At 42.4% G+C, this 27343-nt stretch overlaps 1 protein-coding gene across 7 annotated transcripts in view; it reads left to right on the top strand.

Annotated features, from left to right (window-relative positions):
* The first annotated feature begins 425 nt into the window (after positions 1-425).
* LOC308408256 (glutamate receptor 3) overlaps positions 426-27343 on the top strand; it is a 108494-nt gene continuing 81576 nt past the window's right edge. For all 7 annotated transcript variants that reach the window (XR_013973773.1, XR_013973774.1, XR_013973775.1 and 4 more), the window contains exons 1-3: positions 426-680; positions 1134-1292; positions 25369-25608. Coding sequence is in view for 4 of the 7 variants with exons in the window: in XM_080900431.1 (XP_080756557.1) it covers positions 602-680; positions 1134-1292; positions 25369-25608 (478 nt within the window). In the remaining 3 variants the exon portion in view is untranslated. The remainder of the gene's footprint in view (positions 681-1133; positions 1293-25368; positions 25609-27343) is intronic.

Here is a 27343-nt window from a genome sequence, read left to right as displayed (position 1 = left end):
ACTTTTTAGATATGCCACAAACGTGGAAACAGAAAAAACCCGCCGGTTGAATCATATGGTGCAAATCCAGCGTCTTCATCGAGCCTTGAAATGCAGCAACTACCACAGCTGGAAGCGGCCGGGCTGTACGGAATCATCGGCCACCTGAGATTGCAGTGTTTTTCTTTTTATTATTATTTTATTTTTTCTCCTTTAATTGATTCATCCCACAGCAGGCTAATATCGCAAGTGCTGCTCTTATAACTTGTCGTCGCTTGCGGGCTGAGGTTTTTTTTTTTTTTTTAAATTTAACATCAGATCAAGTTTGACCAACATTGGCGGATCCAATCGGAGTCCAGATCAGCTCCTTCTTTCCCCCACCACCCCCACCCCTCCTCCCTCTCTCCCTCTCTATCCTTCTTGCTCACTCGGTTCCCCCTCTCTTTCTTTAGTTGCAAAAAAATGCTCTGCAGCTGGGCAGCACCTCAATGAATGAATTGGTGCACTGTGAGCGACCATCATCTATCCGCTGGATTTTCTTTTGCGCCCGGCTTTCAATCCAGAACATATGAATTTTCTTAGGCAGAGCCTTTTAAGGAGTTGAACAGACAGGTCGGAGAAAATGGCACAGCGCGTGGTTTTCTTTCTACTGTGGCTCTTTGACCGCTCATTCGCTGGATTTCCCAATCAGATAAATATCGGTAAGTGTTTTGTTGTTACACGGCTGCAGATTTGTGATTTTTGTTTTTAACGGACATTTGAACTGCAAGATTGCGTTTTAAAGAGGATACGGCGCGCGGAGCTCTGCGCAATGATAAGAGACCAACTTGATTTCTCATATGTTGCAGGCTGAAATCCACTGAATTTTAAAAAAAAATACATTAAAGCCACCACTGACTGTGTCACTGTCATCTTTAGGGTTTTTATTAAACATAAGATATACGTGACACTGGCGGTTCATCTGCGTTGTCCGAAGAGTTACAGAGAAGCGCGCGGGTTAAAAAAAAATAAACATAAAAATTCGTATTCTTTTAAATAACAGCTGCGTGTTTTAAATCACTACACGGAGTTCTCCCTCACTCCTTAAAATGCCGGTCAGAGCTGGCGGTCGTGTGTGAGCGCTTTGCCTGATCTCGGGTTTTCATCTCTTCCAGGGGGACTGTTCATGCGTTCCACGGTGCAGGAGCACAGCGCGTTCAGGTTCGCTGTCCAACTCTACAACACCAACCAGAACACCACGGAAAAGCCTTTCCACCTCAACTACAATGTCGACAACCTCGAGTCGTCCAACAGCTTCTCGGTCACCCATGCCTGTAAGTCTGCTTTTTTTCTTTTTTTAATGTGTTTCTGTGCTCGAAAAGTGACCGCGATTATTCACGAGCTTATAGATGTTACAGCATCTGCAGGAGGAAACAAGACAAGTTCTTCTCACTTCACTGTGATTCTTAAAGTCACAGCGGGGAATAAAATTAGGACGTTTTCTCGCACAAATCTTTGTTCTAATAAAATCATGTTTTTTTCTTTCAATATATCCTGAATTTTCTAGAAATTTCTCCAACATTTAAATGTGTCTTTCACATTTTTAACGACATCGGCTACAGTTAGGGAGCACGCAGTGTTAGTACATTTATGGCACTCCTGCATGAGTTTTACTTGAGCTGGTATGAATCCCACATTGTAAAAGAAGTTCCCTTGGCAACATGCAGTAAACATGCTGCCAGTTGCACAAACCAGGGGCTCAGCCCTGGAGGAGTTCACATCTGTAGTCCAATTTCATGGAGTTTATAGATTTTCAGCGTCTTTGTTATAGCAAGTAGTGTGAATGCCTTTAATTTCATCACACAAATGATGTTTTGTCTTATTATTTGGTTATCAGACTTCTCTTGTGCAACTGGTGTAACTTTGCTTAGTTGCTGATGTAGTAAATAACCTGTTTTTGTAATCCTTTTAGCTGCAGTTTCTTGAAATAAGCAGAAACACAGATTCAACACGAACAAAACTGGAAGAAACAGGCTCCGGAGAGCCATTTTGTTATGTCATTTCAGAGGAGGAGTTCAGTTTAGGCTGAATGGCTGACTTTGTGGGCACGCAGCTCTGTCTGGATGGTGAGGTTGTGTCCCTGTAACCCCTCTGTGGCACGCTCATAACGGCCCCTCTGACTCTCCCTGTGCCAGAGCGCCTCCGCCTGCTCCGTCCTCTGACTCCCCCCTGTGTTACAGTGCATCTCCCCCAGCATTGCAGAGTCAGCTCATTAGCACTCAGCCCTCATAGCACCTCACCGTGCTGTCATTGGGTGAAAGGGGAAAAAAATCCATAGCTCCCCAACCAACGCCAGCAAATGAGTTGGGCTCAGACCTGCAGAGGAGGTGGGTCTGAGCAGTGAGGGAGATGAAGCAGAGCATCCTATCACAGGCAGCAGAGCTGCAAGTGCCTTAACAAAGGCATCCATAAGAAACAATAAGCAAATGAGAGTGAATAAATAATAGATAGTGCCATGCAATTTCACGCGTGTTGAAGAGGAAGGGAAGCATAGGAGAGGAAGGCTTGATATCAGAATCTAATTAAATTTGGGGGCAGACAGAGTTTTAGCAAAAGGAAGGGGATCCTGTGGGAGACGTGACCCCATTTCCTGCTGCCGTGTCTCTGCGTCTCCATCAAGAGCACTGTCTCAACCCTGCCTTAAACTTCAGATGAGAAAACTCTAAACCTTTCATGATGCAAACAAAAAGATGGGCAATCATCAATGTCACAGTGTGGTGCTTTAAAATGCATGTTTGATAACTCGTTCTCTGGCAGAGTGCTTACCTGCTACATCATATTAAAAAAAAAAAGTTGCGTGCTTAACACACAAAAAGTCTTCTTAATTGCAAAATCAATGCACGATCTGATGCCTTTGTCGAGCGAGTGCCCTGAGTCTCTTGTCAAGCTGAGCTCGCAAACCGCAGACAGCTCATGGTGAGCTCACAACAGTCCACAAGCACCTCCGATTGTCTCTACCGATGTACTGAACAAAGTAGAGATGACGGTTATTAAATATCACTTATCTGCTGACTTCTAGGCCTAAGAGATTTTGCCTCTAGTGATTGTGGAGCTCTTGTGCTCTGGGTTTTACTTTTGTCAGCACTGCTGTTTGTTCTGCAAGCTGTCACAATTATTTAGTGGACATTCAGATTCTCCTTTGTCATCAATAGCCCCATGTGAATGACTCAGACCTTTGTCAGCAGCAGCACACATCTACTCTATGAACAGACGCGGTTTTACAAAAGTAGGGTTCAGGGAGTGTTTTGAAACAAGCTCCAGTGCTTTGATTAAGATGAGATCTGGCTTCTTTTTGTTTTTCTCTGCAGTTTCACATTTGATATTGCTTTAGTGAGCGTTCCCTCTTTGGTCTGGGACAGCCAGTGCCAAAGCTCTCCACTCTGACTCATCATAAAGATCACACCCCCTCATTTGCTGCGCATCCTTTAACACATAATGCAATACTGGGAGAGCAACTAGAAGGCGTGCACAAATTCAAATTAAACTTCAGTTTAGCTGCTGAGCCTTTCAGAAACCAAGCACAGAAATCCAAGAAAGCCTGCTCTTGTTTCGGAACCATTTCTTTCAAGCTGGTTTGAAGCTGTTAGCATGTGCTGTTAATTGAATTAGTGGCCATCAGAAAAGAAAAGAAAAAAACAATGCGTGGCTTCAATAATCCTCGAGGCTTTGCTTTGTACTTCAGCGACTCGGTGTGTGCTTTCGTGGCAAGACTGTTGTTGCTTTGAAGTGACATCAGAAATTGCGAAATGTGTAATTACCAGTGGAGGGATCCATAATAGCCATGGAAGCTAGGAGTCAGGAATACCCACAAAGAAGGCAGGAGTAGTTCAAAGCAAAGGGTACCAGTTTGAAGAAAGCACAGCAGACAGCATTAATGCTCCTGATGGTCACGGCTAGCCAACTTAATGGCACCACTATCCTTTTCTCTGCTGTTTACCCTTCTTCTTCTTCCTTTACCTGAGGCGGAGGGGGGAAAAACATCAAGCCCTCTCTGCCTCTCCTTGCCACGCTACTTATTAGATTACTCGCCTTGATTCCTGTTAAAGGCAAATTTTGCACTGGTTGGCTTTTGAATCTCATCTCGCTATTCCTCATTCCTCATTCTGTCATTAAGCTAATGGTGTGTGTCCCCTCTGCCAGCCTTTTTTTACATGGTCCTACCCTTCTTTTATTGAATCCTGCAGCTCCTTAAACCTTGTAGCAGATGCTTTTCTGGCGCCACCGTTCACCCACCTTCTCCCGCCATTGTCAGCCACAGATAAAACCGTTTCACTCCGAGAGTGTGGAAAAGAACACTGGTAAAACTGGACATTTTGACTGCATTTGTCTTTTTTTCTAGTTACAAGAATAGGAAGAAGGACAAGAGAGTACCTGCAAGGTGCACAGTGTCACTGTAAAGAGAAAGAAGGCGAGAGGAAAGGGATAGTTTGAGATTTCAGGAAAAGCACGTTTGCTATAAATATCTAACAAATATCTTCAACACAGCTCTGCATGTTGCACATTGTGTATGTGTTGCACTCTGACTTGGTGTTAGATTGGATGTAATGCAAGACAATCTCTGGCGATCGTACGTGGGAATACTGTAAGCATCGGAACGTGCGAGAAGCCTATTAAGGCACATTTAATTTAATGGCCGCGAGGAAAAACTCCAGCAGATGCTTGTATTTACACCGAGGTGGGAATATCAGCATCACTGATGAGCACCATCATGAGTACTCCAGAAAGCAATGCCTAATATTTGTCTAGACACTTCATTCGAAAAATCATCTTTACTAACCTTTACCTTTAACCTTTACATCTGCACATGTTGCTGAGAAACACCAACGGTCTCTTTACACCAGCGGCCTGCTCTGTGACCGAGCACATGTGACAAATGACATATGTTGCGGAGCACACACTGAAAGAGCCCTTACTAAATCTTTTCATATACTTTAGCTTTTGGGGGTTTGTTGTGGAGGTGGTGTTGGTGGTGTGAATGGACGGTAAACAAAGCGACAGGGAGACATGTTTTTTTGCAGTGCTTGGTCTGAGAGAGACAGGGTATGGCCGAGAGAAGCTCCTCAGGTGATTGTAGAGGTGCCACGGTTCTTGTTCTCGCAGGCTGTAACTCCGTTTGAAAGGTGTGACGAGGGAAACATGGCAGCTGAAAGAGGGAGAGGGAAGCTGAGGGGGGGAGGAGGGATAGAGACAAAAGACTGCAGTGAGAAAAAGCAAGAGGAAAAAAGAATATAAGTAAGGATGTTTTTTAAGGTTGCTAAGTGTGTTTGTGTGTGTGTGAGTGTATAACCAAGGCAGAGAGAGGGAGAGCTCTTTAGGCTATGGAGGGGGGAGGTTGTACCAGGACATGCCATCATAGTCCAGCTGTGTTGAAAGCACAGATGGGGGTTTGTTTGTGGATGTACGAGCCATGTGCTTATACACGTTTGTGTATGCATGTATGTAGAGACGTGCAAACACCCTTAAACACTACAAGTCTGGTCTGGACCTTAATATTTGTTTCTGGGTAAATTTTAGTGTTTTGTGCCGAATGCCTCTTGACACACTTCATCATTCATCAAAAATAAAGGTCAGGGTCAAAATATGGTGGGCTTGCTCCATGATTTTGGTGCAAAAGAAGAGAATTTGAGAAAAGACATAGTTTTATTATATATGCAGACTACGACGTTTTGCAAAAATAAAAATAATCCCCCAAATTTAGCTAAAACATGTATTTCATAAGCACAGTGACTGTGCAAAATCCTCTGAGGCTAACATAAGCCACGCTACAGTGATGTGAATTTGAGGCCAGCAGGCCGGGGCTGTCTCAGAGGCCTGTTTGGATGGCTTGATATGGGCCTAAGTCAAATGAGTGCTACAGAAATGGCCACGGATGAGGTTACATGCTTGGAGAGCTGCAAAGCCTCTGGGAGGGGAGCAGGATGTCAGCAGAAGAGGGTGACTGACAGCCCTGTTTTCAAATAACACACTTAAAATGTAAATTTAAGCAAAAAAAAAAAAACCTGAGTTTAAAGATAGATGACAAGTTATCGAGTTAGGGATGCTCTGATCCGATAGTTATGTCAGCTATTTGTGTGAGACTGACTCAAACAACTGGACAACTGGAACATTGATGGCTGCAGTGTTCAGTTCAGTTCTGTGCTGCATCTTGAGTCAGCAGTGCACTCGCATAATTTAGCTACGAGCTCGTGATCTCGTTTCGATTGTGAACAGGGGTCAAGTGAGTGGATGAAAACAGAAAAACACCACTCATATCGCCATTAACATAACAAGCTCTCGTCAACTCGATTAGCAAAATACATTTGGTAACTAAGATGAAGTGATAGAGAAACCTGAAATTTGTTGTCTTGATGCCACTTTGAATCCCATATGGGGCTTAAATTATTTACCAATCCTGCGCTCCTTTATTGAAGATGATATCAACACTGCCCTCTGATGAACAAGAGGAGCTGGCTGACCAATCCTTGTTGATGGCGACTGTGTCCAATTAGGTCACAATTTGTAACATTTTTTAATGTGTTATTATCATTATTGTCTTTTAAGAGCTACTTTGGAATCATAAGTAATTGTTAACACAAGTGCTACAGAAATAACTGCTAGTTTAGCAGCACACTGCATCTCATGCTTAATGTTACTGCTGATACAATTCTAATGAGTTATCCTGAATTTCTTGCCGTTTTCTTGAAATACTCCTGGCATGATTTCAGCCACTGCTACTGTTTGCCACAGTCATATGAGGCTTCCTGGTAAAGCCAACACAAAAAAAAGAGCTGGAAAAATTCCAAAGGCCAAATCTCCGAAAGGAACATTATTTTGACCTAATTTGCTGGTCATTAGATGCCCTTCGCTGTATTTTATTAAGTCGGGCGCATAGCTGAAACAGTAATGAGATTCAAAATACAAAAACACAGAACACACTCCAAGGCAGTTTCAACAGAATGAATTTTTAATCAGAATTTCAAAAGATCTTCTTAAACCCAACCTGAGGAGAAGTGCTGCTGTCGGGGTGTTATTTGTCTTGGAATCAATGTAGCTGGCAGATGTTGTTTGTTAAAACAACAGATTTCCTCCCTTGCCACCGCGGTGGCTTCAAATCTCCATTTATCTTTCACAAACGCCGGGCATTTGGCCACTTTCAGCAGCTGTGAAGTACGAAAACTATAAGTCAGTGTAAGGAAAGAGTTTTTTGATTTTTGAAATCAGCATATCCTATGATTGCATCAAACATTTGTGTTGCTGCTTTTAAAGATTTCTCCAGCTTCTGACAGTCATCAGTCTTTATGGGGTTTTTTTTTTTCAAAGTACTCAGACCATCTGGCGAGTGTTGGTGTCTTTGAATTGTCTATTGATTTCCTTTATGTATCTGCTCAGTTTTCTTGGGCAAATATCATAAATTGTAAGTGATAAGGGGGAAATGGTTATAGATGAAATGTCATGGCACACTGAAGATATCATTGTCAGCAGATGGCATTTGCTAAGATAGCCAAACAGAATGATTAGAATTTCCATTGTTTTAATGTGATAACTGATGCTTTTATATTGTGAGTGAGTCAGTGATTGTGGGCTTTGAAAAAACCAGCAAGACAGGCCCATCTCTGCTTCACACATCAGTTCACCACAACTCAAATAATGGTGTAGTTTCTGAACTATAAGTCAACAACGACAGGCCAAGTCTGCGTTCCTTTATTGAAGATGATATCAACGCTGCCCTCTGATGAACAAGAGGAGCTGGCTGACCACATAAAAGACGGCAATAAACACTGCAGGAACCACACAGGAGGAGACACGCAAAATCTTAGTGGTCCATTAAACAAATTCGCTGCTGTGAAGGAAACACTGTTCCCGACGAGGAATGGCGTCTAAATGCTGTGCATTTTAAGTCAAAACCAACAGGGAGAAAGCTACAGTTTTTTTGTTGTTGCTGTTGTTTTTTCTCTTTCTTTTCTTTTTTTTTCTTTTTTTTTTTACAAACGGCTTATATCAGGTGCATCGGGGATGTGTGTGCCAGCAGTCTAGCTCCGTGTGACGGCTGTTTTCCATTTTGTTAGCTCAGTGAGCAAAACTTCTCGAGGAGAGTGGGCAATGTTGTTTGTGGCAGAGATTATATTTCATTTCAAAATGTCATTTACCTGCATGGAGCAGATGTGAAAAGCCAAGGGAGGAGTAGATTAAAGAAAAGAAAAGGAGGCGCATTTTCAAACCTTGTCACTTGTAAAGATCTGTAACACTGTAGTCAGCATTTTTCTTTTTTTTGAAACTTTTATTCTCCCTCTCTGTCTTTCTCATTTCTATCTCCATGTCTTAATATATATTTAATCTCTTCCACAAAGCCCATTACAGTTATGTTCTTGCAGCTATTGCAGTCACACTCAGCTAGCTATTGGCTATTCACTAGACTCCCTGACAATACCCGTAATCACTGGATCAGTAATCCCCCTGCTTGAGCTGGAATAGCACATCCGCATCGTGCTTCATTGGAAGTTTCTGCATTGGTTTGGCTTCACCGAGTCTTAAGGGAAAGAAAGAGAACTCTCTGGTCTTCTTCAGAAGGAGCTGCGGACTGCATTGTCCTAACCAAGGTCAGACAGCGTTTGACTAAAATGCTTTTATGATCTTTCAAGAACCTCAAGAACCTCGTTCATTGACACCGTTGGTGCTGTCTAAACATACCAAAACACTTGGTTTAAACCATCAGCTTGTTTTGACGTTCCTCTGCATGTGTGTTGCACTCAGTTTTATTTGTGTATGTGTGTGCTAAAGACAATCTAAAATGAGGAGGACGTCACTGTTGTGTTGAATTCAAAACACCAACAGGGAGTGTCACGATGTACTCTCCCAATGAGTAAATATTGGATCACAGTGCGATGGGGCTTCCAGCTCTCCGTCTGCCGACTGAGCAGATTGATCCGCACGTTTCTGGCCTGTTTCAAAAGAGGCAGTCGCTAGCAGAGCCCTGCCAAAGCGGCATGTCTGTGCAGAAACAAGGGCTCCATCATAACTGATTGCTTGTGACAGTTCACAGTCGCTGGGCCACTGAAGCATCATAACCTTGTGAAACTAGTGGATGAGCACTCATACATGCTGAAGGAGAGGAGGAGGAGAAGGAAATAAAATTATTAGCATATTCCTTGCAGTGGTAGAAAAAAGAGAAAAAAATGCGAGTAACACTCACTGTGCCGTGAATGTGGTTAATATTAAACACATCTTACACAGTCAACGACATAATGCAGACCAACACCTTTGCAGATTTACAGCCAATTACGGCAACAGTTGCAGAACAAAACCCCTAGCAGTGTCAGAGAGAGAGAGAGAGTGGGGGGGGGTCAGCTGGTGTGATGGAAGTGCTAATGACAATCAAACAAGAAGATCTTCTGGCAGGAGATGAGGAGCAAAATCTGCATGGCTGTGATCGCTTTAGTTGGATCGAATGCTGCCACCATTACAAAAAAAGCACCGATTTATTTCAGAGTGTTTAAATCTACACAAGCGCTGTGAGGAGAAGAATGAATAACAAAACAAGCGTGGGTACGATTCTTTGAATCTGTCCTGGGTAACTATAAAGCAGAGATTGGTGCTGATGAAGGTGGCTGTCCATCATTTTCTCCATCTTGTGTTGGGAAAACGCGCATCAGGCAAAAATGTTTAAAAGCAGCACGGCGGTGTGGTTGTGCTTTACATATTTCCTACTGGTATTCTCCCATCCTTAGAGCTCACTATACCCATGAGTGAGAATTAAGTGAACATGATGTGCTCTTTCAACCATGACCCTCCTCTCTTTCTCTCTCCAACAGTTAATTCGGAGAGTGCTGTTGTGTGGCTCTTGCCATTTCACACATGGATACGTAAAACCTGTGGGCGGTAGCTCCCAGGCCGCTGTCCATGTTAGTGTGTCCATGCATAACTGTGCTGTGAAATATTGAAGTGTTCTATCATTCTACCATCAACTATTCGGTAGCCGTCAGTGCCATTCCTTAATTGCTATTTTTCAACCCCACCCCCTCCCTCCATAAAAAAAAAATCCTGGTTGTGTGGCTTTATGTGGCGCAGTGTGGCCTGCAGATCAGGGAAGCAAACTTCATCTGGACCCATGACAGAGCTAATCCATCGCAGCTGCAGAATGAAAAGGCCGTTTGGAGTGAATCTATTCCAGAGGCCTGAATGGAAAGCTTCTCACAGAAGCCGGTGCCCTTTGCAGCCCTGACAGTGTTAGAATGTGATGGAAAAAGGACATGAACGAGTTCAGTGGATTAGCCATGTTTGTGAAAGAAGGGAACAGTGGACGAGAGAGGCACAGTAGATGGAAAGATGAAGTGACCAGCAACGGTGTTAGCGCACGCTGGGTTGTGCACATGCAAGTGGTGTGAACTGGATTCTCAATCGCTGACACAGAAGCTCCCACTTGTACGCTGAAGTTGAGTGTTTGGAATATGCTGTCAGCTGATATGTGAGATTTTATACATCTCTGCGGATGAGCCGCACCCGCTTTCTAGCAGAACTGCGATGGCGGCGATTTGAAGAGGAGCCAAAAGTAGGACTTTTGAAATTAACTTTGTGTAAAGGAATGTACAATATGTTTAAAGGGTGGATGCCGAATAGCACCTTTCTATTTCTGCTGGAAATGGAGAGTAAGACTGAATAACATGTATTTCTCCAGTGTGTCAAGGGCGCGCATTTCTCATCAGGCTCGCTTTATGCGCCTTTGCTTTCTTCTCAGGACTTTGTTCATTCTATTTTCCTTCTGCCCATTGTAGTGCTGCTAGTGCTGCTACTGTACATGCACCATCACTAAGCTGTAAGGGGATAGACTTTGGGTCTTTTATGCGTAAAGAAGCTTAAGTTTGGAAATTGCTCTCATGTGGCCAAAGTTTGTGAAAAGTCAGTGAACATTTCACTCCCAATTTCTGCGGTTTGTCTCTGAGTAAAGCTTTTTAGCCCTAGGACACCATGTAAGTGAATGAAATATTTAGGATTAATGAAGCCTCTTGTTGCACGAGGGGTTAACCAAATCCTGCAATGGGGACTCAAATTCTGAATTTAATAAAATGTTATTATGAAATTTAGGTCAGAAAATTGTGGTATCAATCATTGTGTATTTAAAAGAATGATAAAGAGTTTTTAGTTGTAGTTTCAAGCCACCTGTGACATTAGCTATACCTAGAATAATTTTGTGAATGCTGATATCTTGGAGCTCAGCCGCATTGCTAAAAGTTGGTCCACTGGGCCAGTCAGTCAAGTGCCAACAAAACCGAGAGAAAGCAGAAATGAGCAACATGCAAAAACAGCTATCAAGGCTGTCCTTTGTTTGCAAAGCTGCTATTGCAAAAAAGTAAATGGGTTCTCAGCATCTCAGTAAAAAGGTGCAACCAGCTTTTTGGAGGTATGACCGAAAAGTGATCTGAGAAAAAAGCCTGACTTGAATTTGACTTGTATCCCTTCAAGGTAATCTCCTCAGGCAGCACTGCAGCGCTTTCAGCATTCCTGCTAGTTTCACACTGTCCTCTGATTATCTTTCTTGAACTGCTTCCATTTGATTTCATGATGGAATCCAAACATGCATTGAGAGCAAGCGTCATTTCTGCTTCAAACTGACCCAAACTTAATGCTGAGGAACATCACTGTTAGGCCGAGTTAGAGCTTTAGGTCTGACGCACAGTGTTGTTTGGCACTGCAGGTTTTTCCTTTTTTTTAAATCTATGCAGGGAGTTCATTCACCAGCTTCAGACTGTTCATTCGGAGTATTACTGAACCATCCTAAGATCTCCGTGTGAGTAAAAGCCAGCACAAGCTGTGGCTCGTGGCATCCTGAGCGCTCTCACAGCAGATGGTTTATTGGTCCACCGGTTTGAGCACCGAAACAATAAAACCTTTATGCAGGCACGTGTTTATAATTGCGTTGCATCACAACACCATCGATCGACTGCTGTAGTTTTATCTTGCTTGATATATGATTTCAACCACTTAACTGCACAAGATCTGATTTGTTATGCTATTTGTTTCATGAAGCCTCAGATCTTGTCATTGGGTGACATGTCTGGACAGCTAGAAAGAAGAAATTCTCACTTTGTGGTATTTTCAATTAAATACAGGGTTTAGGTGATTAGCAAACCACTGGATGTTTTTATATTTACCATTTCTGCAACATCCCTCTATTATTATAATAATTATTATAATTTTATTAACAAATAAGCTATTGATATTGACATATCCAGGACATGGACAAGATACATATAAGAACAACACAAACTGGAAATCAATCTACTATCCACCATGTTCCAACAATCATTGGAATAAGGGGATAGTAGAGATATAAGAAGACGTGTAGTGTGTATAATGTGGAAAGAACTGCTGTATAACTATATTCAGCCAGTGATCAAATAAAAGAAGGGACAAAATAAGCTAATAGTAACAGTAATAACAATAGTCTTTTTACATTCTTGCTTGATATACGATTTCAAATGCTCGGCTGCTCGAGGCTGCGTTTGTTGTAATATTTGTTTTAATGATGTCCCAGATGTTTTCACTGGGTGACAGGCATGGACACCTGTTGTCATCCAATTTGAGAAGAACTCAAAATAACTAATTTGTGGTATTTTCAGTTAAATATAAGATTTAAGAGATTAGCAAACCATTGAGTGTTTATTTATTTTCTGGAAGTTGGCCTGTTTGCGGGGTTTGTACACAGCCCTATATAAGCCTTATCCATTTATCTATGTCTCAAAAAATATAGCGGATAGTATTTTGCTTTCTCCAGTCTCTTAGTCTCATAAAATGAATCTATTACAGAGTGTCTTTGTCGGGATAAAAAGAGATATTTTAATACCTGTGGCTTATTATGACTTGATTACATTGTAGCATGGCGACTATATCAGGCAATATATCAGACTGCTATTAAGTCTTTTAATTGGTATGTGTGCCCAGCACATCCAGACAATGACGAGTCCACTGAGAATAAAAAATAGGAGGTCTTTTCATCAAATGAGAAAAGAGAACCTTCTTGCCCGCTATACGAAGTGGATCTCAAGTGAAGCCACTTACCAAAAATCTTTATTTGTATTTGTGGGGAAATTGGTTTTTAGAAAAGTGTGCATGCCGAGGCCCCAGAATATAAGGGGATTACAACTTATTCCCTTACATAGCTCTCCGTTTTCCATTTCAGCCTCTCCCCTACTTCCCCCTAGCTTTATCATTCAGGGACGGAGCACCATCTCAGGAAGGGCACTAATAAGATGAAAAGTGGTGTTGGACTCTACATACTTAACTATGCCGGCACCAAGGCTGAAAAGGAGAGGGAAGTCTTTAAGTGATGCCTTCAAGGCTAAACAACTGGTCCCATCTCCTGTCCTCATTGACTTATTCTATTATTCTTCACTGAAAGACAAAAGGCTCGGGGAGAATGGGCTCAGAGAGGTGCTGTTTTAAAATTCTCTGTACTCTGTAATCAAGCTTCACAATGGAAATCCTTCATGGCTCGACTTGGATTGTTCCGCCGTCATAGGATATGGATTGCAATATGAAATTTGATTAGTGTCACCAGGGGCAAAGGCTTAGTTTACATGCACGGTAAGCAGACCTCGTGAGATTGGCAGATAGTCATCCCGTCTCAGTTTCCCTAGGCAGCACACTCTTGGCTTTGCAGGTGCATATAACTCTGACTGTACACGAAAAACAGGCATCCGAAATCCCCCTAAAGGATGGAAACAACCAGTCAGAAACATTAAAATCAGACGGTGTTCACTCTAACAGCAGCATGAGACTTTCAAGACTTCTTGCTGTTCAGTCTTGCAGATGAGGAAAAGAGAAAATGACAAACACACACTGGTTTGTGAGGCACAGACGGAACTGGGGTATACGTGAGGTCAGAGGGGGGAAAGGGAGCATTTTGACACTGATGGAAAACTATGTGTGCCTGCCAGATATCCACGAAGTTTACTCTTATTTTTCTTTTGTTTTTTTAACAATCCATCCAAATGATAGCAGGAACAGGAGAGGTTTGCGGCTGCCAGGTATTTTTCCCGCTGTGGTGAATAGAATTCAAAACAAGTCAGTTGGGTGCAGCACTCTATACCTGAAATATCACCACAAATCTTTACTCAGGCAAGCCCAGCTCTCCTGTAGTCAAGTCGAATAATTTAGAGGCATCTTCTTATCCCATTCCTTTAATCTCTTTGATGGAGCTAAGAGGTTTTTTCTTATGTCTTCTTTTCTTAAAGGCAGTCCTTAGGTGAGCTGTTTCCTGCAATTCAGCAGAGCCAATCTGCCCATTTTATCAGAGACTGCTCTCCCACAAAGAATGACCCTATAGGTCGATTGTGTGAGAAGCTTATTACAACCAGTAGTGTCAAAATTAAGCAAATTCTAGCAGCCGCTAGTCTGGAGATATACATTTTCCAGCATGTTTACTGTTGTGGACGGGTTTATTTCACCGTGTAGCTACTTAAGTTTCTAAAAGGGTCCCACATGTAAATCAAACCCCAGCATTCTTGTTGAAAGTCAAGTGCTGGCACACCTTTGGCGGCTCTCCATCCCTGTAGTGCAGTCCACACCAGTCTTCTTCTACGATCATCCACCATTCTCTTCCTCCATATTCATTTGCGAGGAAGGGCATGCTTTAGTCCCGCAGTGCTGATTGGGAGGATTAGTGGTATGTGAGGGACTTTGTCACCAGCTTTCTGGGAAATCCAATTACAGAATATCATAAGCCTTACATGTTTCACACTTGGCTGAATCCTCCTTAAAAATGCACACCGGCAGCCTCAAAAGGGTCAGCGTTTAGCAGCTGTCCTCGCTCTGTACAGCGGTGACATCCTTCTGAAGGTGAAAGGAACGATCATCTTTGAAAGGATAAGACAAGTCCTGTAGCACTCCTCTTGCCTCTGCATTGCAGCAAATGGTAGACTACACAAGCCTGAGAGAGAGGGGATTGTTATTTGTTCAATGTAATGGGCCATTATCTCAGAGCATGGCTGTCAAGGTGAAGCGAGGGCCAAGGGTTTAGTTCTGTTATCTGCTTCCACAGATAGTCCTTAATTGCATGTGTCAAGGAAATGACATGCAGTGGACAGGGCCAGGCAAAGTGAGATTTCTGCATGTATCGCTTGAGTGCTATCAAACTGATTTTCCCAGAGATGCTCGGCAACTTGTCCAATCGTCCAGCTCCGCCACTACAATGTTATCTGAACTTTAGAAATGTCCAGCGCATTAAACATAAGAACAGCACTCTCGTGCAACCTCCTGCTCCCATACTCTGCATCACAATGAGCAGATGGCATCGCCACAATAATAAAGACATCACCGCATGCGCAGGCCAGGTCCTCTGTGTACGCAGTGTATGTCTGTTTGACCCGCACGGTGCTTCTCAGCCCAGTGTGTTGTTCTGTGTTCAAAGAAAAGCATGATGGTAGGACCAGAAAATATCTGTCAGAAGGAGATGGAGTTGAGAGTCATTGAGTCCCTTGAGGTTTGTTCACCGGCCATGCTCACAAGTACAGGACTATATCACCAAGATGGCAGGTGGAGAGGAGAGGGAGCTGATGGGTGAAAGGCTGCAGAGAAAAACAAGGAAATATAGCAATAGTTAATGAACCTTAGTGATGCTACGTGCGTGGACTCCGGATTTAACCTGAGTGACTCCGGTCCCCTGGTCAGTTTCACAGCTCACTGTTTCATTCTGAGTCGCAGCAGTTGAAGCTTTAATGTGTCAGGTGTTATTAACGAAGGCACAAAGGCTTCTGATGCAGACCATAAACGGGACCTGAGCTCGACTTAGAAATGACGTTGGCTCAGTTCTTTTTAAAACATTATTTGACAGGGAGAAAACCCGATACCTGCTTTATCTGTGCCCAAATGATAAGCACCACTTTGAGTAAATAAGAATTAATCATTCATATTTTAAATGTATGAGTGATTTTTTTTTTAGCATGGTTGTTGCAGTAACACCATATTAACATAATCTGTTTCATATAGTTGTCACAGAGTCCTATTTTTTAATATTAGTACTAGTACATTATTATTTTTTAGTATTAGTTTTCCTATTTAAAAATGCTTGAAATCAAAGCCATCACTTTCGTATTTAACTACTTTTATTTAATTAGATAAATTAGCCAATATTTGAAACAGTCATGTAAATGAACTGAGATACATTTCCTGATATTTTAATCCTGTGTCTGAGATAACAACACCGAACAGCTGGCTGTGTCTTGTTCGGACCTACTGTTTTTTAGGTCAGATATCATCCTTCTGTGAGAACGCTGTAATACAATACAAACGTTCTTTGCTAAGAAGTTGCACAACCAAGATTGCAGGCAGCCAGTCAGACATCACTTTGATAGATATAAATGCTTATTTGAACATTAAGGTTACTGGACAGTTGCCTTTTTGTGTGTGGCTGTTATTAAGGTGTCATACAAATAGGAAATCCACAGGGTTTTTACAGTTTGCAGTGGTGTACACTTTATAGATACAATAAAACGCACACAGCCATTTTCTGTCAGGAATTTGCCTTACGACGCACTTCGGTTCAGCTTAACGTGACGAAAGTGTGATATATGAATCTTTAAATGCCGTTTACAGAACAGTGCATGAACACACAGAGTCAGTTTGTGACAGTTGCTTAAACGCTGTGTATAATTATACAGGAGACACAACACAAGAATGCGACAGGGAGCATCAGTTGGACAGTTTAATATGATTGCTTGAGAACAGCATTTTATTGTAATGTGAGCTCAATCTCAGTTCATTTCAATTCAATTTACAAAGCACAAGCACTTTGTCATGGTGGGAAGGAAAAACCCACTTTTAACATGAAGGAACCTCTAGTGGAACCAGGCTCAGAGAGGAGCTGCCGTCTGCCGTCGTGTGGCAAGAAAAGAAGAAAGAAAGCACAGGGAGACAGGAGACAAGTTATTGTCAGTAGTACTCCCTATCACTCTCAAATTAATTTATCATAATGCATCTTTGGCCGAACAATATTTGTTCAGATGAAGCCGTGGGATATGGTGATGACAGTGTTCAAAACAGTTTTCAAAACAATAATGGCAGCCTGTAGCATAAATGGCACTGTGACTCTGGCAGACGTTATAGGAGTCTGTCTGCTCGGACTACAAGACTTAAAAACAGTTTTTACCACCAAGCCATACGACACCTCAACCACAACACTTAAACACACACAACACAGTCCACAGGACGCACTCAGAAGCTACCTGCAGCTTCACAAGTACTCTGTTTAATCTGCACTGGTCACTCCACTTTATTGTTATTGATATTTATATTTAAAAGTGCAATACTGTAATTTTCTGCTGCTCATTCCTGTGCAATATCCCATCTGCCCTCCCGTCATATTTTCTTATTTAATCACTAGTGTACATATATTTATATTTATAGATACATATATATTTAGTCATCTTTTCTCTTTTACCATGTCTCTTTAATATTTTGCTCCTTACTATTTTTCTATTTTTTTTATTATTTTATTATATTTTATTATATTTTCTTCTACTGTATCATGCTGCTGAGTGACTGCTGCTCGTCAAACACATTTCATTGCAATGTTGACCCTGTGCTAACTTGCATATGACAAATAAAACTGAAAACTGAAACTGAAAACTGTGAGATCAGTTACGTTGAGACCATTTTGTTAACTGAGAGCTGTACGATAAACATCTCTGTCAAGAGATGTATTCTAAAACACTTCTTCAGCTGAGAATCAGAGAGGAGAAACACACAGGTTCACTTGCTAGCAAGGGCAGCCACCAGAGCTCTCGTACAAGAGTGAGGGCTCAGGGACCCGCAGCTCTGAGACTACCCTGGTCTTTATTTTATACATCAGTGGGTGTTTGTTCCTTACATTGGAATGTGGATGTGTATATGTGTGTGTGTGTGTGTGGGTGTAGGTATGGAGTCAGTGTGTGACCCCATAACCGACTTCCCTAAACCTGCTGGTCTGGAAGTCCAACAGTTCATCTAAGCACTTAGACTAAAACTTGACATAGCTACGTTTATCCTACCATAAAACAATAAGACAAGGTACGACCTCTCCCATGCTCCCAGGATGTGGGTGTGAATGCCAGAGCACTCTGGAATGCACACAAAGCCTTTGCAGACTATTAAGGATCGCACATCCTATCACTACCATATGCAAACTTATATTATTAAAAGATTATACTGACTACTAAGTACAATTTTCTATTGACAATCTCTGAAGTTCTTTTAGCGAAAGGTATTTTTCCCAGTTATACCGACTAGCATGTTCACAGGTGGTAGACACCAAAAATCATTACTAGCAATAAACCAAATGTCACGAAAAAAGAACAAAACATACAAACTAGAATTGCACCCAGAGAGGCCAGTACTGGGACCTTATACTCATTTATTCAGACATAATAAAGAGCACCATGATGTAACACATGCTTACAATATGAAACAGCTAGTGTGCTTTTCAAAAGCCCTCTGTTGCACCACATGAGAGAAACTGTTCATTGGTGGTTTTGGAGTTATTTGTTCAAGTTTGTTATATATATTTATTATACTAAAAATATGTATATTTACATTATTTATTATGTCTTTTACCAAGGTGAAGGAAAATACTTTCCATACTGATTTTCATGTATATGTGTGTGTGTTTGCTTGTCTTCAAGACAGATCTCTAGGTGGGTGGGCTCAAGGGTAAGGGTGAAAAAGTATCCGTAGGCTGGGATCTTCATCCCTGTATCATCCATCATGCACTCCACCAGACTAACACTCACATACATGCTTCAGGACACATGTATAGCTGCTTCCTACACGGCAGAGGAGGTATATTTAGCAAAGGGGATTCCCAGCGTTCCTCTTTACATTCAGCGTATCCTTGAGAATTAGCAAGCATGCTGACTTAATGTCAGCATGCTATCTTTTATAACGCCTCGAAGTCCTTTTTTCCCCCTCCCCTGCAAATTGCATATACATTTAAAAAATATGCAAATTACTACCACAGTTTTGTGCAAAAGGATCATACCTTTATGCATAGAATCACTTCTCAGCAGCCAGAAACTCCTTCGGTACTTTTACCGAAGTTATAAAGGCACGGTATCACTGAGGTATACTGATTGATTCTGTATTCTCTGGTGTTTTCTGTGTTATTATCATGTTGTTGTTTTTTTACTGTTTTCCTGTAGTCGTATTGCCATTTTCTTTAGCTTGTGTTTTCACAGGACTCAGCTCTCGACCACACAGTACAGAGCCTTGTTAAACAGCAGCATGATTGTTTGACATCATTACGAGTCACATATCAGTAATGTAAAAAATATAGCCCTGTTCGAATACCCACTACAGCTGTATTGAAGCGTGTGAGTGTTTATACCGCATACTTTCTTTTTTTCAGTGTGTGCACTGGTGTCATTTAGCCCAGCAGATCATGTGAAGTCTAAATAGATTGGAGACGTTGATTCAGCAGGACTAGTAACAGCTTCCTTTTAATGTTTCGCAGCACCACTGCAGTTGAGTAGTTCTTGAATCCGGCTCTACCATTTGTGTTAACGGTTTGAGGCACTTCACATCTCTATATGACAAGACTCGATGCAATTCCCCAGGGCACTTACAAGCTATCTCCCTGTGACAGCATCCCTTTTTCAGAGCAGGACTGACTGGTCCTGATGTAGGCAGGCGACAGTGGGGGGTGCGAGTGGGGGGACCAGAGGCAGAAGGAGATCCAGACACAGGCAGGAAATGGAGGACAACTGGCTGAGAGAAGAAAGAACGAAGCCAAAGAGAGAAAGTGAGAATGTGGAAAAATGGAAAACAGCTAAAACGATACAATCAGCAATGACATTTACCCTTTGCTGCAACCCTCTGCACCGCACACCGTCCCAAGGCAGTGCAAGACCCTGGCTTGTGGGCCACAAAAGAGAAAAAAGGTTGTTTTTTTTCCTTTTTTCTTTTTTATGAATTAGCCGTGCGTGCCTACAGGACACCACATATCCCTCTGAACGAGCATTCCAGGCCAGGCATCTCAAGTGATGCATCAGAAATGTAACATCCCTGTAGCACTAGCGACTGTCCTGATTATGGAAGGGAATGAGGGCGGCACACTGTGTGTGTTTGACCAGTGAACTGGAGATGGGATGCATGGTTCCCTGCAGCAGGAAGGGGGAGTGGGTGGGTGACGGGGTGGGGGGTGGAGGCACAGTTAGCTGCAGAGGAAGAAAAAAATGAAAAAAGAGGGGCAAATGAGATTGGAGAATGAAGAAAAGAGAGGGAGCAGATGAGAGGGAGTTATCTATGTAGTCTTGTTTACCACACAGTCCTCATACAAGCTCCTATAATGACTCTACATGCACACAGCTGTCTGAGGACTCTTGAGTAAATTAGTATTATTGAAACTCAAGGTGACACAGAACCACTGAATCTTATTATCTGATGTGTTATTTCTTCAGAGTTGGAGACAGGCCGCTTATTTCCAAGCGGAGCAAAACATTTCTATCACGTTTATTTAATTACAGAGACATAAAGCTGAGGGCAGGACATTTCTCCACAGTAGCCCTGTCCCCTGACTGTACCATGTTTTTTTTTTTTTTCTTTCCCCAACACCAATCTTCGGTCCACTGATGGGCTGGGGGCAATAATATGGGGAGGGAACAATTCGAGTGTGGAAAGAGGGAGGCGCTCAGGTGGAAAGAGCTCCTGCCATGCTTGAAGAAGATGTGTGCTTTGGGGGATGACCAGATGGCTGGGGCGAAAGAAAAAACACAGGCAACAAAAGAAGAGGTCAAATAAGGTGGCGAGGACGGAGGACAAGAGAGCGGAGTTAGACAGTGAAGGACGTGGAGAGAAGTGCCGTATGGAGAGGTGTATGACACTACTCGGATTTGAGTTTGTCTCTTCAGAATCACACACGAGGGGCATCTTGATACTAGAAGGTTAAGAAATACTGATGCAACAAGTTCTTTGTGTTGAGACAGCAAGAGATTCCCACAAGTTTGTCCAAATGAATTTCCCTTTCACTGCAAAGAACCAGCTTGATCGGTGTTTCTACTGATTGCTCTCTGGCTGCTGCAAACAAAAATCCCAATGTGCTGTATGTGCTCTGCTGCTCCACTGTCTTGTTATTCACTCTTAAAATATTAGTATTATTAAAAAATGCATTCAAATTAAATTAATTAAAGTTATTGGCAAAGTAGCGATGTAGGAAATTGGTTCCGCTTTCAACAATGAAATGTAAAACAAAAAGAAAGTTACAATATCGCACAAAAGCCGGTGCCTTGATTTAAGAAAAAAAAAACACTTACTCATCCCTTTTGTGAGTTCCCTGCTGTTGATGATAAGAGCAAACACGACTTTGTTTTTTCATCCTTCTGCACCGAGTTAAAAAGCAAGTTGCTCGTTGCTATTTTCTCACAGCAGATTGTAAAAATTGGGGGAAAAAGGGATAATTTTTTGATGAGATGATGTTTCTTTTCCAGAATCATCCTTTAAGGGGTTGCAGCTCATCTTCAGGCTATGCTACATGAACAATTCAATTTTATTTACACAGTGCTAAATCACAACAACAGTCACCTCAAGGCGCTTTATTGTAAGATAAAGACCCCACAATAGTACAGAGAAAATGCCCAACAATGACCCCTATAAGGATCCACTTGGTAAAAGTAGGAAGGAAAAACTGTAGTGAGCAGCTGGTAGTGATGGGATGGAGAGAGGACACACTGTGGACACCTCTAAGCCTTAAGGTGCCATCTTTAGTTGGCCCGTACTGTTAGTAATAATGGCTCCACCATGCTAAAGGCCAAAACAAATCCTGTTCCGACATCAGACTTCTGAGGTATCTGGAACGCAACATGACTCCGGAGGTGGACAGTACGGAGAGACTGAGGAAAAGAGTGTGGAGCTCTTGAAGCAGAAGAGTTCACTGTGAATTATATCTAAGGGGTGGAGTTTGAGGATGCTGGCAGATCTGTTGCAGTGTGCGTAACTGGTGCATGTCTCCCCCCAAAAAAGCAGTATATCAGTTTTTAGCAGAACCTACCCTCATGGGATCAACGCAACACAGAGCTTTGCACTTCTGTGAGGGGACAAACCGTGGAAGAAGATGAGAGCAAAAAAGACCAGTGTGAGCAGAGCGAGAAGGGATTGCATGGACATACATGTTATTGAAACTTAGGCTTGCTCAAGCTCAACCTAATAAGAAGAGGACAGCTGAGCAGAGAGAAAGAGGCTGCCAGATCTGGTCCCGTAGGATAGGTTCTGTGTCAGTACCGGGCCAAATTAAGAGGGAGTGCAGAGAAAAGTGGGCCTCGACGAGAGCTGGAACTCCTACTGGCTCCCATTCATTGTGGGAGATTGCACCACTTACCCAGCAGCACTTACCCACAATACTGCTGTCCATCTGTTGATTCACTTATCAAGGAGCTGCGTCGCGGCTGTGTGCGTACGTGCTTGCGCCTCTGCATCCGTGCACGTGCCTGCCTGTGGTGTGTGTGAGACTGAGACTGCTTATACCTTGAACGAGGTGTCTGTACCAGGGCAGATAGGGGAGGGAACAGAATTAAAGAGGATGAGGAAAATCCCAGCAGATCTCTTATTCACACAGCAATTGTGCTAAAGAGTCAAATACATAAGCGCTGTTGTGTTGTCCTCTGAGCATCAGAAAGGTTTGTGCATGCTGTAGCACAGTTCTTTACAAAGTCAGATGAGTCCTTGCGGGCACAAGAAAAGGAAAACAAGTTATTTTGTGTTTGTGATTGCATCTTCTCCTTGATTAAGATGGACACACAAAATGCCAACTGTCACTTTGGTGATGGATTTCTGTTTTGTTTTCAGTTTAAAGAATACTACCAGAGATTATTTAAAGAAGTGAGCAAGAGCCAAAGCGATATCTGATGTTTCCCCATCATATGACTTATATTTTTTTGTCCATTAGCCAATCAAAAATAAATTTTTAACATAGCCATTACATAAGATTGGCTAGAGCTTTCCTCCCCGTCCTTTTCCTTCCCATCATCCTCTGGAATATTCAAAGTGTTTACGGATGTTAAGAATGCTTGATTACCCAGCGGGAACGCTTGAGAGTCAATCAGAATAAGTGAACAGTCATTCATGATAGGGTAGGAAAGCAAAACACACCTGTAGCTCTAAATATTAGTTTACACATTAATGGCTTCTGAGTGAATGGAAGTTGCCCCTGCCTAACAATTTACGCCAATCCCGCCAGAGTGCGCGATGAATACACAAACAAATCAAAACGTCTCTCAAGAAATGTTGCTGATCAAAAATGCTACTGGTGCTACTGAGATGTTGGAGTGAAAATGATTGTGTAACTGTTTATTTTCTTTAAGTTCCACCTTTGGTCTCCTTAGATAGCAGTCTTATAAAACAGGGTCTTTTTTGTGCATCTAGTTAAAGTGGTTGTTTTTTTCCCTCAGAAGCTGACCTTCTGGGTCAGTCTATTGAAATGTGATCCTCATTTGCACGTCTTAAAACTGTTTTGTCTTTTTGTTTTGACTCTGTTCACATTAGATATGAAACTGAAACACTGTGACACTAAGAGACAAAAATCCTGGGCCACATCACACCTACTGTACAGGAGTTGACTGGCCATTGAAACGCATACTACCAAGCTCTTGGCGTACGGTTTTTGTGCTGATGTTAATGCCAGAGGAGGTTTGGGACACTATGCACCTCAGCTCTGTAACATTATGTGGTCTCCTACTTTGTGACTGAGATATATCACTTGATCCACCCCATCCATGGCTCGAATTCGGTGACCTCTTTAAAACGACCCATTCTTTCACAAATATTTGTAAAGACAAACCGCATGGCTTGGCGTTCACTTTATACACTGTGGAAATGGGCCTGAAAACACCAAGAGGTGTGACCCAATACTTCTCATCATGCAGCGCACATTGGAGAATAGCAAACACTGTGTGGAGTTGTTGAAACACAAACATGTGTGTAAGGTCACTGAAAATGAAACTAGATTCACTTGGCACTCGAGGCACAAAGAGTTGTCTTTTTCAGCTCTTCCGTGGGAGGCAACAGAAGCGACGACAGGCAGCAGCGGTGCACACAGCTGCTGTGAATGCTGCAGTAAGTCGTTCACCGTGGAAGAGGGAGCAAAGCGATAACCGGTGGGAGCTCCTAGTGGGTGCGGGAGACCTTGAGTGAATGGCGTGATGTTTCTATCACTTGACTGCCACGCAGACACACAGAAATGCTGCAATTCTTGCATTTCTGAACCACTACCACTGGATCTGTTCCCCTTCAGATAGAATGCTGTCTCCATACTTAGTGAACGTTACCCCTTAAGCCACAGGAAAACATGTAAAGGCTCAATACAGATCAACTGCAGCCTCCGTACATAAGTATTCACAGGAAGATTTTTTTAAGTCCCCTTTTTTGTATCACTACTTCAGGGTGAGACTTGAAATAGACAAATCAGCATTCAAATTAAAAATGCTTTTACCTATCACTGGAACAGGGGCAGTTTGGGGTTCAGCATCTTATCAAAGTATACTTTGACGTACTGACGGGAGAAACTGGAGCTACCAAATCTTTCTCCATCTGCCATTACTGATGGAACAAATATAAAACACAACAAACACTCCGTGTGCACACAGTCATAGGTTACTTTCTTAAAAATTGCTTTTAATAACTCTTGCAAGGACCTCAAGGGAGGAACTAGTGGTAAGACAGGTTGCATACCAGGTTTACAAGAAATGTGAAAGCATTTTGGGGAGGCAACGCTAGGAATTGTTTTATATTGATTCCTTTCTAGATTGTTTTCAAAATTAAGGGGTTAATCTAAAGCCAGAGGACTCGAAACAGCTTATAAAATAATGGGTAATAATTTTAGCCACAAAGGCTTTGAGGGTCTTTTATTGGCCGGCTTTTACTGTTCAGAAAATTCAAGTTCCCCAGTTTGTAACTCACAATAGGTACACTATTGAGTTCTCTCCAAACCTACTCTGAATTAGCCGTGTCGATATATTTGATTGTTCATTCTATAAGATATGAGAACGTTGCAGACGTTGTATTGCTTATTTTTAAAATCTCAACAATGCTGGCACAAAAGACAAAGAAAGTTTGATTTAATTTTTTTTAATTTGGGTTTAACAACGCTTAATAATGATTTGAAAGAAATTGAGAAATCAATGTATTTTTTGAAGCTACATCGTAAAAAAAAAACAAAGACAACAACATTAAGATTCTGACTCTTAAGCTATTTATGTTGTTAACAATTTATCAAGTGCGCTGAGCTTCCTTTAGAGTCATACGAACCCTCGATTGGATATTATTGAGGGGTCAAGTATCCAAAATAAAGTGTTCTTGCGGAGAATGATCATGTTTTTTTTTAACTCGTGTCCTTCATGTACTTTGCTGTCCCTGCAGTTTGCTCTCAGTTCTCCCGCGGGGTGTACGCCATCTTCGGATTCTACGACAAGAAGTCCATGAACACCTTGACCTCGTTCTGCGGCGCTTTGCACACCTCCTTTGTCACACCCAGTTACCCCACCGATAATGAGGTGCAGTTTGTCATCCAGATGCGACCTGCCCTCCGGGGTGCTGTCCTCAGCCTCCTCTCTCACTACAAATGGCAGAAGTTCGTCTACCTCTACGACACCGACCGAGGTAGGTGACAGCGCGAGCCTCGACTCGGGACTTAGAGCCGGAATTACATCACGGAAACATGTTGCAGTGACTCAGAATGGCAGACGAACAGCAGGGTTAGTAAGGGATAGATTTACCCTGTAATGCTTCATGAAAGCCCTGTAAATGCTTGAACTGTTAACACTGCACTATTTTATACAGTGGTTTGGCTGTTATGTAAATGTGAAATAAATTCACCAGCAGCTCATAACACTGGTAATAACTATTATGCTTTAAGAGACGGCATGCTCTATGAGCTATAACCTTTGGATTCTTCAAACAGTTGGCTGCTTGGTGTCAGTTAATCTCCTGTTTAATCTTGTTGTTGATATTGGCTCGTCTTTCATCTGAAATGAGGTATGTCACAGCTGCTACTAAAATGTTTTCTACAGAAATCAGAGTCTCTGCCTGCCTGTGGGGGCTGCTTATTGTTTGTGTCAATGAGGGTTCTCTGTAGTTCCCAGATTGCATTGCCTTGTTGACGCCGTGTATATGACAACCTGTCAATGTAGCCAAGTGTTCATTTCTGGGATTTTTAATGTCAGGTGAGAAAATGAGCTCATTATCTCTCCGTAGAATAATGATCCCCTCCTCCTACAAAAACTTCAATTTATTCAAACACCACCTGGGCAGAGGGGGGAATGGATATGTTCGGGATATGACAGACAAAGCCAAATTATGTCTTCCTCTTTGTGAAGGTGTCAGTAACAGTCACTACATATTCCTCCTGCACTTTTTTTTTATTTGTCTTGTTTATTTGCTCATTATAGAAAGGTCCTGACCCACAGATGTGCTTCAAGCCACCTGTCTTCCCTTCAGCAAGATTTCTGCTTTTCTTTGGTTCTATTTTTTCATGGTCCTGCCTCACGCCCCCACCTCTCTCTCTGTCTTGCTTTGAGGCAGAATATGAAGTGTGCTTTAGCAGAGAGTCTCTGTCTATGGGTCTCCAGGCCTGTAGGGTCTAGAGCTGAGGGCCTTCATCCTCCACACAGCCTGCAGATAATATGTGGTTAATTAGGGTCACTCTGACTAGGACACTCATTGGATCTTCCCTGCGGATGCTAGCAACCCACTCGTCCTTCAGCACAACCAATACTGCCCGTCCCCCATCCTTCTGCTTTTCCGCTTCTGTCTGGCAAGTTAGACCGTCTGGGGCAGAGTGGGATACATAGCGGAGGTGGGCAAAATAGCCTGAGATAAAAAAGAGAAAATAAAAACAGAGGCGGTGTTATAGGACGAGAGTGATAACAAACAGACATATAGACTAAAGAGTGAAAAAGGGCGATAGAGGGCAAAGGAGCGAGGGAAAATAAGGAGGAGGAGGAAACAAAACACCAATTCCGTCCTGCAATTAAGGCAACAGCAAGCGCGTTTGATTTACAGCCTTTTACCTGTGTACAGACAATTCCCAGTGTACAGTACATCCCCGTGCTGAAGCCCCTGCCAAGTCACTTTTACCTCTCTCCTTTCTGCCAGTGGTGTAAGACGATCCCTTATTAGGGGGAGGACATTGGCCCCAGGAGGGGATTAAAGTCGTTTATTGATGCACTCCATCCAGCACTTTGGGGGGCTTTGACACTTGGCTCATCAAGCAGACAGATGTGTCAGAGAACCTCTACCTCTGCTTATCAGGTAGTGCAGCTCCCTTGGCAATATGGACACTGACTGCTGGCTAAACCAAGAGGAGTGACTGACGAAATGGTCTTCAAGGGTGCAT

Source organism: Rhamphochromis sp. 'chilingali' (genome assembly GCF_963969265.1).
Source record: "Rhamphochromis sp. 'chilingali' genome assembly, chromosome: 13".
Taxonomy (NCBI): domain Eukaryota; kingdom Metazoa; phylum Chordata; class Actinopteri; order Cichliformes; family Cichlidae; genus Rhamphochromis; species Rhamphochromis sp. 'chilingali'.
Note: the sequence above shows the minus strand (reverse complement) of the source record. Positions and strands in the feature narration are given on the sequence as shown.